General features: G+C 46.0%; 6 protein-coding genes across 6 annotated transcripts; 4 read left to right on the top strand and 2 right to left on the bottom strand.

Moving 5' to 3' along the window:
• Positions 1 to 1,480: 1,480 nt before the first annotated feature.
• Positions 1,481 to 2,125, top strand: H6S33_008098 (uncharacterized protein; the record flags this gene model as incomplete). The annotated part of the gene is made up of 1 exon (XM_044839447.1): positions 1,481 to 2,125. The coding sequence occupies one exon, from the start codon at positions 1,481 to 1,483 to the stop codon at positions 2,123 to 2,125; it is 645 nt and encodes a 214-aa protein (XP_044688289.1).
• A 1,960-nt stretch (positions 2,126 to 4,085) lies between these two features.
• Positions 4,086 to 4,493, top strand: H6S33_008097 (uncharacterized protein; the record flags this gene model as incomplete). Its single annotated transcript, XM_044839445.1, has 1 exon — positions 4,086 to 4,493. One exon carries the CDS (start codon positions 4,086 to 4,088, stop codon positions 4,491 to 4,493), a length of 408 nt encoding a protein of 135 aa, XP_044688288.1.
• A 1,348-nt stretch (positions 4,494 to 5,841) lies between these two features.
• H6S33_008096 (uncharacterized protein) lies at positions 5,842 to 6,267 on the top strand (the record flags this gene model as incomplete). Its single annotated transcript, XM_044839444.1, has 2 exons — positions 5,842 to 5,936; positions 6,006 to 6,267. The coding sequence occupies 2 exons, from the start codon at positions 5,842 to 5,844 to the stop codon at positions 6,265 to 6,267; spliced, it is 357 nt and encodes a 118-aa protein (XP_044688287.1).
• A 1,037-nt stretch (positions 6,268 to 7,304) lies between these two features.
• On the bottom strand, positions 7,305 to 8,396 carry H6S33_008095 (uncharacterized protein; the record flags this gene model as incomplete). Its single annotated transcript, XM_044839443.1, has 3 exons — positions 7,305 to 7,572; positions 8,103 to 8,234; positions 8,314 to 8,396. The coding sequence occupies 3 exons, from the start codon at positions 8,394 to 8,396 to the stop codon at positions 7,305 to 7,307; spliced, it is 483 nt and encodes a 160-aa protein (XP_044688286.1).
• Positions 8,397 to 9,891: 1,495 nt separating this feature from the next.
• H6S33_008094 (uncharacterized protein) lies at positions 9,892 to 10,389 on the top strand (the record flags this gene model as incomplete). Its single annotated transcript, XM_044839442.1, has 1 exon — positions 9,892 to 10,389. The coding sequence occupies one exon, from the start codon at positions 9,892 to 9,894 to the stop codon at positions 10,387 to 10,389; it is 498 nt and encodes a 165-aa protein (XP_044688285.1).
• Positions 10,390 to 13,430: 3,041 nt separating this feature from the next.
• H6S33_008093 (uncharacterized protein) lies at positions 13,431 to 15,284 on the bottom strand (the record flags this gene model as incomplete). Its single annotated transcript, XM_044839441.1, has 7 exons — positions 13,431 to 13,601; positions 13,659 to 14,159; positions 14,374 to 14,478; positions 14,536 to 14,622; positions 14,682 to 14,810; positions 14,857 to 15,129; positions 15,180 to 15,284. The coding sequence occupies 7 exons, from the start codon at positions 15,282 to 15,284 to the stop codon at positions 13,431 to 13,433; spliced, it is 1,371 nt and encodes a 456-aa protein (XP_044688284.1).
• Positions 15,285 to 15,995: the final 711 nt, after the last annotated feature.

The following is a 15,995-nucleotide window of genomic DNA, read 5'->3' as shown; positions in this document are numbered from 1 at the left end:
GGTATTTCGCATTCAAGAAACAACCCTAAAAGTGGTGAACAAGGCTGTGAGGAAGGCGTGAGTTCTTTGTCCTCTTCTCGCTGATCAAGAAGAACGTTGTGTTCAGGAAGAGAGGCATAAGGGAGGATGTTGCTGATAGTTGGCTGTTATAGTGCACTGACTCGAGGTGGACGCCAAATGAGGTATTGCATTCTGAGCCAAGTATTATAGGGGAGGCTAGATTTATCCGTTTAGCCGCAGGGATACAAAGCGTAAGCTTCCTCGCTTCGTGCAAAACCAAGGTTGGGGCGAGCGTAGGATCTTAGAATGTATCCGTATCGTAATAAAAAATATATTCTTCAATAGGCCAATGAATCTTATGATTATATTATAAATTCATCACATCATAACACATCCATAACTTTAAGACACTCCAAAGTAATCTTCCAAACACCCCAAACCATGATCCCGCAAAAATTCCGTTCTCTATATTCACGCAGCACATTAGCAATTCTACTAAAACCACATTTAGCACACCCACGTTGCCACCCCCAGTTTCCGGCACCTCGATCGTTGACCTGTCGTTGCTGCCAAGCAATCGTTGTTGTTACACACATGTACAGAAACGGCTAGATGACACATATCCGCCGTTGCCAAGAAAGCTTATTGCGACGTCGGTACGGAGCACGGTTTCAGGCTGTTCCTGATCAATGAGTGATGCTCGAGCTCGATGATGGATGAGATGATGATGTATTGGTCTGGGTTGCGGAGTCTCGTTTTATACAGGCCCGAAAACAGGACAGGTTCGCTTAATTGACCCGGTTTAGCCACGTCACTGCTGAATCGTGTCATAACACAGTTGCGCTTGTAATTACATATAGTCTCCACGACAACGTACACTCTAGTCGAATTGGAATATCGTCCCTAGGGCTGTTCATCTGTGATTTAGAATTTGAAGTTTGCTTTTAATAAGCTTCTTAGGGGTGCGTTATTATTTGTCCCTTTTCACGTCTAGCTCAGGCGCTAGTCTCGAATTATGACATTGTAGAAGAGGAGTAAGAGCCGGTCTGCCACCTGTCATCTGCAACGTGATTCTTTCGTATTCTTCCTTTAAGCTTCGTTTCACTTCATGTGTTTTGTTTAGAATCAGGTTTATACATGTCTCTCTTCTCTACTCCGAGTACTCCATAGCGGAAAGCTCCTCGCATATTCCATACTCCCAGCCAGAAGACTTTTCATGGTGATCTACGTGTATATTACCGCCAATTGGCATGTTCTGTTATGTACGCAAGTTGCGAATTCAGGGTATTCAGGGATGCCAAGGTACGCAAGCATGCCAAGAAGTTGTCAAATTTCAAAAGCGTTTTTCTCATATATATATCGTGAACGCACCCCACTTCCCCACAATAACGTCAGCAACGCATAAACCCAACCACACTAAGTTTCTCACCTCTTTTGCTGTCGAAGTTGGAACTAAACCAACTTACACATCACCACTACTATGTCTGCCGCTCCCACTGCACCTGCTGCTGTCCAGCCTGCTGCCGTCCAGCCTGCTACCGTCCATCCTGCTGCTGCTGCCCATCCCGCTGGTGTCCAGCCCGTGGTTCCTCAACCCCCTGGCCACGGCACCCCCGCCGATCGTTGCCCTCAGTTTATGACTGCGCCCGCCTACGCGGCCGCATTGATCGCCCAATACGAGCGCGGCGTCGCCAACTACAAGTCGTCCATCGACCTCGTCAAACCAAAGCTCGCGAGCACCCGTAGCATGCTCGTCGGGCTGGGCTACGATTGGAAGAAGGAGTGCCTCAATCCCCTTGTCCCTCTGACTAATGACATCATCAATGAGATCAACAATATGACCCGTTACAAGTTTTATCTTGAGAGGGACAAGCTCATAGTCAAGCTTTTCAATAAGGCTTTGAAGAATGCCCAGAAGAAGGAGGAGGCGAGGTTGCAGGAGCAGGATAGGGTTAGGGAGGAGGCAAGGTTACAGGAAGAGGATAGGGTTAGGGAGGAGGCGAGGTTGCAGGAGGAGGAGGAGAGGGTTAGGGAGGTGGAGAGGCTGGGGCGTGAAGCTTTGGCCGCCAGCGCTACGGCGGGGCAGATGAGGAGGGTTCTGAGGAGAGCGCCTGTTAGGCGTTGAAATGGTCCTTGTGTAACTGACAAGGCATGGTCAGGGTTGAAAGTATGCTGTCATAAGTGCTGTCCCTCCAAGTATAACATGTCCAGATCTCTAGTGCCATAGATTTACTAACATAGTTTTGTAGATGATTAGTGACGAGAAATACGCCTCAGACACGAATAAACAGATCCCGCCGTCGTGTTCAAATCTTTTCTGTTTACGTGAAGGTGTTAGGAAATTGCAAATAAAGAATCAGCTTTTCATGTTCTAGATAAGGAGTAAAGAATAAAGATCAATTTGTCTAGGTTAGAAAAATCAGATTTTTTATTGCGTTTTTTCACTGCAAGTTGGTGAACATCGGTGACCGAAGAGTATTCAGTCGTATCCGAAGAAACCAAGATATCAAGCGGAATTATATTCGTGATCACGCCAAATTATAAACCACAATACTACGTCCTCCTAGATTGCATTTGTTTTAAAGCAAGTATTATTAACAAGCTACTGGCCTGTTATTTCATGATCTTATCTTATTTTCTTTTCTTTTCTTTCTTTTCTTAGTGGGTGACAGGCGGAGGAAGTGATTGGGAAGTTCTGGGGCAGTGTGATATTGTCATAGACTACGGTCTGCATACAATTAATGTATTAGATACAAAAAAAAAAGAAGAAAAAAAGCAGGCATTATTATCCGAGTCATATCATAATCTTCCTATTTCCAATTATTCGTGTGCGATTTTTAGCCTACTCCCTATTCATTCCCGACACCCCCACGTAGATTATATACAGGTTCCGAGGTCTCAATATGGCCTAGATAATATTGGTCCTGCCTGAACGGTGCCAGGTTGTCCTTCTCTCACAAGACCTAAATGTAGACAGCATGCACTTTGCGGTCCAGGTTATACGTAAACGGGTACACGTGGTGTCACACAGTTCAGCCCTTACGTGGCTGAAAGAGGTCAAGCAGATCTGTCTCGTTTTCCGAACTGTATAAAGCTACGCTGCGGCACCATAGCAATCCAATCATCATCACTCCTCCACATTCGCATCAGAGCATAACCTATGATAGTGAGTGAGAGTAATCTGAAAACGTCGAATCCATGAGGAGAGCGTCCTGGCTCTGTTACCGCTCATCCATGAACCAAGTTTTTCCACGAAGTTTAGTGAGTAAACTAGTTCATCCAGGAAAGGAGTGAGATCTATATCGGAATATCCCAGCTCAGTCAGGGTGACCCCAGTTCACTAACGAAGTCAGCGGTAAAGTAATAACGAACGAAGCCAAACTGGACCGTGACAGCCTACACAGCAGAGATGAACCACCAGACACCGGAGGAGTACGCCGTATCTTGTCCCGCATGGACTTAGACTGTGGTGTTTAAGGGGTGGAACGTCTAGTCAATTTTACAAGTAGTGGTTGCGTTGTGTGAGGAGGGAACACCTGGCTCACAAGGACACAAATACTTTCAACCGTAAGAATCAATACTTCTTGAATGAACTGGTTCACCCACGGAGCTTTGCGGGTGGGCCGCCTTCATGCATGAGCCGTAACAGCTCTCCCCCCTATTTACAATACAGTTCAAATCAATACAAAGACTTTCTAGAATCCTATCGGACTTTAAATGTTGACCGTTCTTTAATTCCGCTCTCAAATTAATGACATAAAATCACATTCAAGAACCTGCCGGTGGTGCTCTGCCAATTACCAAAGTGAAATTATTAAACTCTAGCTTTTCCCGTGAGTGAATCCACCGGGTTCAAAGAACCTGTCAACAACCATAAACCTATAAGTCGATTGATGCACAAGCACTAAACGTGATGTAGTGACACCTGGTTAATCACGCATTGCAAAAAAGGTGGTTATATATATAGGCTTGGCGTTTTCATCTATATCTGATTAGCTGTCCGAATAACCAAGCGAAAATTCGTTTCAAAAACGTCGAAAAAAATCCCACACGGCAGAAACAACCCGGTGTCACGCTCGAGAATCATGACAGAAAGCACGGAGTCCATCTCCATCACCGACGAGGAATTCGCAAGAATGTCCTCCGCCCCTTCTCCAATCCCCGCGAGGTCTCTCGCCGCCGATATCGAGGAGCTCAAACTGTGGATCCACCAAACCAACGACAAGCTCCTCACAACTCTCACGGAGATGAATTCCGTGCAAGGACAACTCAGCGAGCTCGGATACGACATCTCCACCGATACGCTGCCATTCGAGGTGCCATGGTCAATCGAGCTTCAGAATCTGCTGCTCACGAAGGAGTATCTCCGCAAGGTTCTCGACCTGAATTGCTCCTATCTCAGCTATCTCGAGGGCGTCCAGGCTAGGAAGGAGAAGGAGAAGGAGGAGGAGGACCGCGAGAAAATGGCGGCGGAGGAGAGCGTGGAGGGTTAGGGGATTGTGAAGGAGTGAATGGGAATTTGTGTAACTGGAACAAATAAAAATCGGATAGTCGACAGTTCACTGCTAAAGCTGTTTTTGGAAGAGACTAGTTGTAACCCTGTAGAAGTGATGAACAATTGCTAGTAGTAAAACTAACTAAAAAAGGAGTAGAGAGATCGGTTGGCCCACCAATAACCGCTGAAAAAATAAAATTCAAGATCTGTGTATGTCTAAATAACAAAACATAAAGCCATTAAAATGTGTATAATTATCTCCTTGAATCTTACTTACATTACATAATTGGCGGAGTTGTAGCAAATTTCCCTTTCCCAGTTTGTAGTGACGGTAGTGTGAGCTTTTGATGGCAACTTGCCTTTCCCCTCTGTGATTAGGAAAGGTCCTGAGTCAGCTAAATGTAATATAATACCTCCCTTTATAGGTCTTTGTTGGTTTCTTGTTCTTAGGTATAGTATGTGAAGCTCACAAATTCACAGTCAAAGAAATTCAGATATTTATCCGCATTTGTAATATCTTTATAGTCGTTGCAGTCGGTATCATATCCCTGTGTGATATAGATCTATTCATACGCACAGTAGCTTATGGGATTAGAATAAGGCCGGTACCTAAATGCAAATCATGTAAGAACCCTCTTTGATGAGACAGAAAATTAATCCCCGCTTGTTGTTAGGAGAGTATGTACAGGAATATGGTGATAAAGAGCTACATTTCGGAACAAAGCAAAGCGGGTGGAAGTCTCCAGAACATAGTTAGATAAGGTTGACTCAGGAAACCTCTGGGCTGCATCCTCAAACAAGCAATCTATTGTGGAGGTAAAAAGTAACTGTGCCTTTCCTCTTTTCTTGTGCTAAAGTAAAAAACCCATGCAATAAAGCACCCATCACATACCAGCATCATTTATATGAGCGTGGTCCGGTGCAGTAGTTCAGGTTCTCTATAATTCCAAGGAACGTATGGATAGGCATGCTACCTCTAATAGTTATGTACTTCAACTTAAGTACTTTTAGCTACTTACATGCATGCTGCGGTTTTTAATATTTAAGGTACTGCATAGATGCGAGAAGGCAATGCGCGTATCCTATACTGAGTAGGCCTAGTGGCCACCTTTCAGGCACCGGATAGATGCATGAGTCGAAAACAACAGGAGCGATGTAAAGACACGTCTCATCCGTACCTCACTTCCCAAAGGGCGTCTTTGGTCTGTCATTCAAGACCACCTAAGTAGTTAAGAAGCCACCTCTCCGCCCAAGGTTGGAATTTATAAACTATCTTCAGTTCTGATCAGATCTCAATTGAGCGAACTCCACCACGGTCACCAGATACCAAGAATAAAGAGCGCAGAATGTCGTCCGCCGAAGCCTCCACCCCATCTGCCGAATCGGCGGCGCAAGATACCCCGGCTATCACGCAAAGAGACATTTGTGATCGAATGCGAGAGTTTATCACCGCGTTCCAGCTTATTCACAGGGATATCGAGAAATACTAAGCCGATCTTTGTAATTTAAGACTACATCTTCCCTCCGACCTGACGAACGGAGGTCTTGATATGACCGAGGCGGTCAAGCTCTACTGGGACCGCGGTGAAGAGATTACGCACCGGTTGAACGTTGTTTATAAAGAAGTTGAATTCGTGGGTAATGAGATGAGTGGGATTAGGGCTGCTGAGGCGAGGGCTAAATGGACAGAGGAGGATCAGAATGAGCAAATCAAGAATTTAAAGAAGGAAATAAATCTAATAAAGGGAGAGTTACTTGAGGTAAGGGCGTAAATTGACATCATAAATGTGGATATCCTCTACATAAAGGAGGCGGTGGTGATCTTAAGGACAACGGTGGAATCAAAGAATACATGAGACGGAAGTAAGCGACGGAGAGCAGATAAGGAGGCGTGAAACCGTACAGTTAGTGAGAGTTCACAGTAGTAACGTTCTCTGCGAACGGATAAAAAGCTCATTTCAATATCGTTCTATCATTTTGAGTCCAGTGTATCTAATATCAGATATCGGTCTTTCTTGACTTTGAATTTTAAACTGCAAGTCCTATCTCCATACTTCCCAGAAGGTGGACGGTAACGACGGGTATCCGCCTACTATCCTAGACTGGAGCTTATATTTCAGCAAAGATCATCCAGAAATATCCACCTATCTGTAATTAGGAATCTCGTAAAGCGTATATCAGTCGCTCCATGCAATATGGCTTAAACAATCATTTCCTATTCATCCCCAGGAGAGAGCTTGGAGGCCAGGCTATATCCATTTAAATATAGACGAAGAGCAAGATATTGTAAGTGGCCGTATACGGCAGCTGCTCCTGGGCAGCAACATTGTGGTAATGAAGCTTCCAGTGGTTTGCCAGTTCTGCAGTTCAAACCGGTTCTACTGAACCGTGTGACCTAACGGTCCGTGTTGTTCCCATCCTTTTAGTAAATTGTTCTAAACGGTTTATAAATCTTCAAAACCGGTTATACAAACGCCTCGAATCATTTATGCAAGTACTGTTCGTGAGCTCGAACACCTATTTTACGGACTCATTTCTAGAGACTTAAGCTCCAAGTGTTAATTTATTATTACTTCTATTCCAGGGAATAGCACTACGGTTTAGGTGATAACAGGTTCAAACCGGTAAGTTAAATAGTTGGTATTGTTGGTGCGATTTGACATTATTGAATTAGTGGTCGGCGCGGTTTTTTTTCTTGTATCAGAACAAGCTTGGTCCGTTAGCTAGAAGCCCCGGGCGACGAGATCTCTATACCGCCAAAAGTACATATAGCTCTCTCCCGGTACCGTTGCGGCTGCTGAGATGAAATTCACAATATTCCTTTTCGACCACTTGTACGGTCCCTGGACTCCCCCGACTCCCCCGACTCCCCCGACTCCCCCGACTCCCCCGACTCCCCCGACTCCCCCGACTCCCCCGACTCCCCCGACTCCCCCGACTCCCCCGACTCCCCCGACTCCCCCGACTCCCCCGACTCCCCCACTGCCGCGGCAAGGTGGCCGTAGAAGTATGCTGGGGTTGAACGGCGGTAGTACTGGTAGCACTCGTACTCCAAAGTGGTTGGTGGTCGATAATCACTGTAATTTCTATGAGCTACGTGTGCGGAGTTAAATATTGTGTGAACTCAAATATGGGGAAGATATAAATAGACACGACAGCTAAGTTACCTAATAATCTTCTTGCCTTTAACGTCCTATTTATTATGCGAGAGATCACCACCAGTCCAACCGGACCCCCCGCGGAATCTTGCCATTCCAGCACGTAATTATTTGTCAAACCCGGAGCTTCTTTTGACTTTATGACAAACATGGTCGGACGAAAGGTATTTAAACCTCGTCAGTCGCCGCTTCACGACCCAAGGTAACTTGCATCACCTCAGTGACATTCCAGAAGCCACATTTGAATTATCCCAGGAACATTGCGGTAATTTCCACCCTTCGCTAGAGATACCATACTGACAAGCTCCGCCAGGACATGTCATACTCAACCTCCGCCCAACGCACTAGACGCAAAAAGATCGCTACCATCGCCCGCTTGCTCCGGAATCTCGAAACCGAAACCTTCGAAGCCTGGCAAACGATAAAAACTCTCGAACGGACGTACATACGTTTTTGCGAGTGCCTCGGGCAGAAGGATTACCGCCGTTTTGTTCGACGCGCCCGCGGGGATCGGCGAGGCGAAGATCCTGAAGAGAGAGAACGCGTTCGTCTGTTCTTGGAAATTCGGGCGAGGTTGAGCTCTAATTATAAAAATATAGCGGGACTCCAGAATTATACCAAGGTCGTTCGGACGGCCTGGTTGAAGGTGATTGGACATACGAAGAGGGCGGTTGCGCCGCCTTGTGCATGTGGAAGGGGAGGTTAACAGCGGGGTCCTGTGGATCGCGGAGGTGTTGAGGCATTTTAGACAATAAAGATATTTCTTCGCATAATCGCTATATAATGAGAAAATAATTAGTAAAGTGTGTTTTTTCCATTGAGAAATGCCCTTACCGGCGGTTCAGGTATTCCTCTACGGCGGTGGATATTATATAATCATCTCAGTAGTTAATTAAGCCACTCCCGAGCTCGATACCAACCAGTTATTTATCCAGTGGAGTTTATCTTAATGCGGGGATTAGAACCACGTCGTGAGCTGTGTGGCCCTTGAGAAGACGGGAGGCTCTTTCCCTCCGTCCATGAGATCTGTACCGCGGCGGGGGGGGTGGGGGGGTGCTAAACATTTCGTGTAAGAATGCCAATGATAATTATACCGGAAAAATACGGATCAATTATTCTCTAGCCCAGCTTGAAGGTGGTTTTCTTATGTTATTCTTTGTATACCGGTTCATTGTACTTTAGAAGACCGCCGGCCTTCAGTGTATGGTAAACATTTCCTCTCGAGCTAGTACACTCCCATCTTGATGTATCTTAGAAAGGCGGTAAAGTATGGGGAACGCAAAACCTGTTAATGTTCCTGTTAGCGTTAGATAGTGGAGTGTATCGTTGAGAGGTATCAGAGATATGGCACCTTATTTATTTTAGTTCAAGCAAAGCATTGAATCATTACTCGTCTCACCAGCCCGAGTTAGTTTCCGATAACTGTTTTGCAGACCTCTGCCTCTATTTTTGCCTTCTCACAATTTTCTGCACGTAGGTTTTGAATGTGGCTGCAGTACCTAAATCCAAATCATGTAAGAACGCGCTTTCATGAGAGACTAAAAACTGCTTGTTGTTGGGAGAGGATGTACTGGGTATGGTGATACAGAACTACATTTCGGAAGAAAGCAAAGCGGGCGGAGGTTTCCAGAACATATATGTAATAATATAGGTTGATTCAGGAAACCTCTGGGCTGGATCCTCGAACAAAAAATCCATTGTGGCGGTAAAATACAACTGCCCTCCCTCTTTCTTTGGACCAGAGCATTGAGCCATATATGCAATAAAGCGCCAGTCACTATACCAGCATCATTCATATGAGCAGGTCAAGTGCGGTAGTTCAAGCTCTCCATAAGTGCAAGGTATACATAGGCAAGCTACCTCTGCTACTGACCTCAATCCAAGCACTCTCAGCTACATGCATGATGTGGTTGTTCATATTTAAGGTACTGCACAGATGCGAGAAGGCAATGCACCTATCCTGTGCTGAGTGGATGTGGTGGCCTCATTTCAGGTACCAGAAAAATGGATTGAGTTGACAAGACCAAGATCTAGAATAATTAGCCAAGGACAAATCACATCCGTACCTCACATCTCAAATGACGTTTGTGGTCTGTCATTCAAGGTCACATAAGTACTTACGAAGTCACTGTCACACCCAAGCTCGGAATATTTACAATATCTTCACTTCACATCAGATCTGAATCAGTCAACGTACCTGCACCACAGCCTCCAGATATCAAGGCTAAACAGACCACAATGTCGTGTTCCCAGCCTTCCGCCCCATCCGTCGAAGCGGCAGTGCAAGCTCACCTCCCTGCTCGGCGAGTAAAAGCCATTCAGAGCCAAATTCTTGAGTTCAAAAGCTCGCTCGAAGATATCCACGTGAAGCAAGCGAGAAACGATGAGGCTCTTATTAAACTAGGTTTCAATATTCCCGCGGGCCTGATGCATCAAGGCCGCGAGATGAGGGAGGAGGTCGAAGCCCGCAGGAAGCTCCACAGTGATATCCAGCTCCGGATGAACGTCATGTTTAAAGACGTCGAATTGGCACACAACGATTTGAGTAGCATTCGGGCCGCTGAGGAGAGCAAGAGATGGAGCCAGCAGGTTCAGCATGATATTTGGGGGGAAATTCGGAATTTTAGGCAGCAGGTGAGAGACTCGATGGGGGAAGTCAGCGCCTTACAGACAAATGTCAGCTCGTTGGAGATGGATGACTTGCAATTAAAGCAGATATGTTTCAAATATGGCTAGTGCCGTTGGAGTTCGAGGAATAAGATGAATGAGGTTGGTCACCAAGAGTGGATAGGGAGGCGGTGAAAAATGGGTTTAGGAAAGTTTGACACTAGTAACGTTCTCTGTCAACCAATAAAGAAACATATTTCCTCACCCTGTAGCTTTTTGAATATCTTGCATCAATTCTGCTTGACTTTGAATATTAAACTCCAAGTGCTATCTCCCTTGGACTTCTGTTTCGGTAAGATCCTTAGTGTTTGCAATGGGACCACGCTTAGGCAGTTCAGACGGGTATTTATTTATACGGTACAGTTCAAACCAATAGGTGATATGGTTAAACTGGGACAAGGGAACATCCAAACCTGTACAACCAGCCACTTATGTGTACTGAACATTCCTTTTTCTGACCAAATCTGGTAATGAATTTGTCAGTCGGTGGAATACTTCACCCTGAAGCAGGTGCCAACATTATTCAGTGGTGATACCGATTTGATGGTACATAGGTCTCTCCATATAGTAGTTAGTATAGTTAGGGGGTGTTCGCCGTACGGCTGGTTCGGGATAAGTGGAAATTTATCCCAGTTTGTACCATTGCGAATACTGAACTTCCATTCCCCGCTTGGTGTCTCTTAGAGAAAAGCCTGGAGGAGTATTCCCCAGCATGAGAAAAAAAACTACATTTCTTCCTAGCCAATACCAGGAATACCCGGCCCCAATGCATATAAAAACACCATTCAACCTTGGCCAAAGTGGTTTAGAGTAAGCTCTCTCTGAGACCGGAGGTCCCCTGAATCACGAGCAAAGGCCCCCGGGGGGGGGGGGTGTGGCGGTGGTCAAAAAAGGCATTTCACTGCGCAATGGGAGACTCTAGTAGTGGGGACAAGTCAGAGTAGATCATCGAGCTTATCTGAACTTTATATCTTACCTCTAATTATAGTTGTCCGAGCTTAGACTATGTTACGATAAATCCTCCGTGACATCGTCAAGCAGTCCTCCGGAAACAGGAACTAGGCGGGAATATTTGAGGGTGGAAGATATAGAATTCGATGTCGCAAACCTACGCATCCAGGAAGAAAAGGCCTAAGTTACTCCATCAACCCATTGGGGAGGATGAGATTGGGGGGTGGAATACATCTGTCCTGAGGGTTCCCTGCGCCCTCAGTATACAGAGATAAAGCATCATTTCTCTAGACCTTTTGGGCTGAGCATACGTTGGACTACTACCCCACTGAAGACCATACCGGTCATTGAACATGGGGCATCTTTTCCGCACAAAAAGAGAAACTCGCTTATCGTAGAAGCTGGAGCGTCAAGGTTGACCGAATGGCTTCCCTTCGATGTTGACATTATCCTTGGTTATACCCTAAATGATATTAACACTCCTAGGTCACTTCAGGTGTCATGGAGATATTGGAATACGCGGGGGAGAAGGTTTCTTGAGGGACTACGTGAGCCATTCCCGAAATAATGAAAATCAACCTTACTAATAGAAGAAGCAACCTTATCCTTACCTAGAATATAGCGAGAGCTAAATCTTCAATATTGCTTCCAGCAGCATTTCATTCGCAGGCTTAGAGTTGAGTCCTCTGGATCCGCAATGCTCCATCTCCGAGAACCCATTCGGTGTCTGAAGGAACGCAGTACCAGAAGTAACTTCGGGGAGGGCTTGCACCGGTAGAGCCTCTGTACACCCTCGGACCCGTGTCTCTTCTGCAATCGAGACATGTTAAATGTTCATTTGTAGGAGATCATCGTCTCGCGACGCGACACGGATACTGAGGTAACTGCACATATTCCGGGAATGCTTAATCGACCGGAGGCGCTGAGAACGTGGTCTTTCTGTGGATACAGCGATGGAATTGAGTGATGATAAGGATTTGGAGGTTCGGAAAGAGTCAGATGTCCTTACCGCGAGCAGAGGAAACCGTATCTCTAGACCATTAGCTTAAACGTTTGCCGGGGTCACCGACTGACTAGGGTCGTTCCCTGAAAGACGGCTAATTCCGTTCCAGAGATGGAGGTTCGGAGCGCCAACGGACACCCTTGGAATCTGTGTTAAGATGTATTTCTGGTATCCTATATAGGTAATTCTTGACCCGTTCGATTTTCTTTGAAACCATATCAACTCTCAAATTAATATTGCTAACACACGATGGGTTCATCTCATAGCAAGCTTAAGCTCTACGCGGCTACATCGACGCGATTCAATACTTACATGATACGCCTGAGAAAAGGATTGGAATCAAGCTTATCCGGCTATTCCAACGATCAAATTTTGATATGTGAGTCCCGCAAATGATCTTCAGCTAGTTCATCTCTCATTCGCTTGTCATACGACTTGTTGGCACCTGACGTCGCCAATTTTGATAAGATAAGATGGGATAAGATGGATAAGATAAGATGGGCCTTACGACCCGTCACCAGGTAGTGGAACATAATCCCTTATATACCACGTTCAATTGAACACATCACAAACTTTTAATTAACTACGTTGCGGAAATATACCTTCCGGGCAAGATTAGCAGCAGGGATAACAGATTCCGTTTCTGTCTGGCACCCTGGGGACTTGTTAATGAATCCGGGGGTGCCTATATTTGCATTTACTGCGAAGATGAAGTACTATTGTGCCAACTTATGTTGAGTGATATCTAGTTTCCAAAGTTATAACTTCTCGAGCTTGCCACTTCCTGCTCGAATTGCAGCCCCACTCCGGAGTAGTATGGGCAACAGCTGGAGCTATCGGGGCAGGGTGAAATTGATGCAAGTGGAATAAAAGCTAGTTAAGTATATATTATGAGATACTAAACAGTTGGCGGGGCAAAGCGGTGCAAGGAAAGGCGGGGGCGCTGAACAAATGGGAGAAACGCGTTCCCAAACTAAGCCAGATTACTAGAAGCTCTGCAGTATTACAGCAATGTATTTCAATTAAAATGACTTTTAGCTAACTAATAAGTCCCAGATCCGACAGCATGTGTTCCAACCATTGATTTTTCAACAACAGAAAGTCCCATAATCAGCAACCGAAAAAAAAGAGATGATCCCAACGAGCGTAGAAGGATTTAAATGGCCTTCATATAATAGTCTCTTTGCCATCCGACCCACTGGTCCTGGCCGTCCTCCTTCAAGAGCTCCTCTTGGGCCCAGCGTACGCTATCCCTGGCAAGGTTCAAAACTTCCTCCTGCTGTTCCCAAATGCCCTCTCTAGCCCTCGTTCTACTACCACCCTCACGCTCCGATTCCCGCAACTCAGTATACCCTGCGCGAGTACAAGCAATCTCAGCACTAACCTCGGACCACCAATTGTGCTCGACTACAAGTTCAAGAACAAGCACGCAGACCATCTGAGGAAGGCCTTCAAGGCTTTCCATTAGCTCTGCGTCAGTATCCACGATGGAGTTGACTGGAGTACTTGGACGCGAGCCAGACAGAGCCGATGAATAGGAGTCGCTCGATGACGAGGATGCCTCCGATGGCGGAGGGGACTGGGGCGCGGAAAACGTAGACAAGGAGTTTGCTGGCGTCGGAGGCACGATATGGAAGTGACCAACAGATGCATCCAAGACTGTTACCATTGCTGCGTGAAGTTCGTCGAGTTCAGCACGCTGTACGGCAGAGAGCGCCATGATGGGTGGGTCGCTAGGTGTAGCGAGAGCAGAGGGGGCGGTGGGGATGGCGGAAGTCGTCACATTAACAGGGCCCATCGCAGCGACAGCCTGTGCAATGTTGAGGGGATTGGCAGGGATAACGCGAACGACAGTACCCAACCGGATGACTGTATCATAGGCATGCTGGAGAATATAAGTATATATTGAGGGAGATGCCGAAATAAATAGAATACGAGCAGGAAGAAGCAGTGAAAATGAAGGGATTATAGTTGACAGAGGGGAAGAAAGAGTTTCTATACAGAAGAGAGACAAAACGGTGGAGGAAGGGAGCCGTATTTATGAGCAGAACAAAGTCAACATGAACGAAAGGAAATTAGAAAAGAGACGGGAAACATACATATGCCGCCTCTTCAAACACGCCAATCTCCATGGCCATTGATGCAATTGCATCCAGAAATGCCGCAGCGCTTACCGCATTGTTAATCTGCGTGGTGGTGGGCACCTTTAACATATATATCAGCAAAGCTCGAAGTCAAAGATCAAACGCGTTAACACTCACAGATTCGGCTACACCTGTCATTCTCATAGAGAGAAGTGCCGAGTTGAGGGCCTCAATATCACTGGAAGCACGCATAATCTCACCCACCTTCATGATATGTCCTGTTAGCAATTCGCTCTACAAAGAATGGAATCGACTAATGTTACCATAGCGGCGGTATCGAAGTGGTTCCACCTCTGCACGCTTTCATGGAGCTCCGACAATACGCCTGAAGCAGCGCGACGCTGAGTTTCGGGGGCCCACCCATCATAACTGAGAGGTGAAATTGTAAAGATCTAGAAGGTTAGCAGTTGTTGTGAGCAGCGAAAAAGAGATACCTACACGGGCCACAGCTTGTACCTCTCGGAGAGTGGCCAAGCGACGCTGCAGGTTGCGGAAATCACCAGGGACAGTAGAAGTGGCAGGATTTACTTGTTGGCTGGCCTGCTGGGGATCAAAGAGCGGGGTAAGAAGGTCACCAAATGCTCCAGGAGCGAGATGGCTTCCAACAAGCATAGGTCCAATACTGTTAGCGGGGGCAACTCTACGGGGCCTGAGATGGGCCTGATCCCCGGGTTCGGAAGATGGAATTGCATCCCCAGAAGCGGTTTGAATCTATCAGGTTAGCATTCTTGTCTGAATAGCAGCTGACGAGATAGACTTACTGTATTGATAGATCCGGACGGATTGACAATGGATGTTCCTTCTGGCATATGCTCAGTATGGGAAATGTCAGCGGTATTTTGACCACTATTAGTAGAATTCGACATCTTGTGAATCAGAGACTGGCTATTTAAAATAAAATGGAATTATTTTGATAGAATCTTCTGATGGAAGTAGAAACAGAGGTCTTGGTTGATGGATGATAGAGAATGGTGGTGGAAGAAAAGAGAAGGAAGGAGGGAGGGAAGAAAGAAGGGAAGAGATGTGGACAGAGAATGACGGCTATCCATGATTGAAATTTCCCATTACACACATATATATCAGTATGGTGATATGTGTCGTCATGGATGAACACTTAGGACACGTATATATCCCTAGGCGGGAAACACCATTGTATTCAGGCAGCCGAGACAGAATTTGCATCTGTCCTCGTGAGACCGCATTATTTTCTATAACAGGTAACTGGGTTGAATTCCTGGATTATCGAGTTGATTCTCCTCAGTAAGCCCAGTCTTTAATCTTTCATCTACTGAAATGTTGAATCCCCGTGGGGTTTGACTACATGTATGCATCGGTCACTATCATTTAAAGTCGTAAATTGAAATGCTTTGAATCATCCGGAAACAACGAATAACCTTCTCAATTTCAATGTCTCACATGGCTTGTAGGATATCGGTATATCCGGATGAAGAGTACCTCCGTCGCAAAGTGAGGTGATCTATCGCCGTCTATGTCTCCCCTTATAGTCCCTATTTCCCACAAATCGTAGGCTGCCGCGAGGGGATAGGATACTCCTGCGATATTCTTTTCTAGCCAGA

This window comes from Morchella sextelata (genome assembly GCF_020137385.1).
Source record: "Morchella sextelata strain SCLS chromosome Unknown scls_25, whole genome shotgun sequence".
NCBI classification, from domain to species: Eukaryota; Fungi; Ascomycota; class Pezizomycetes; order Pezizales; family Morchellaceae; genus Morchella; species Morchella sextelata.
This window is presented reverse-complemented; position numbering and strand designations above follow the sequence as displayed.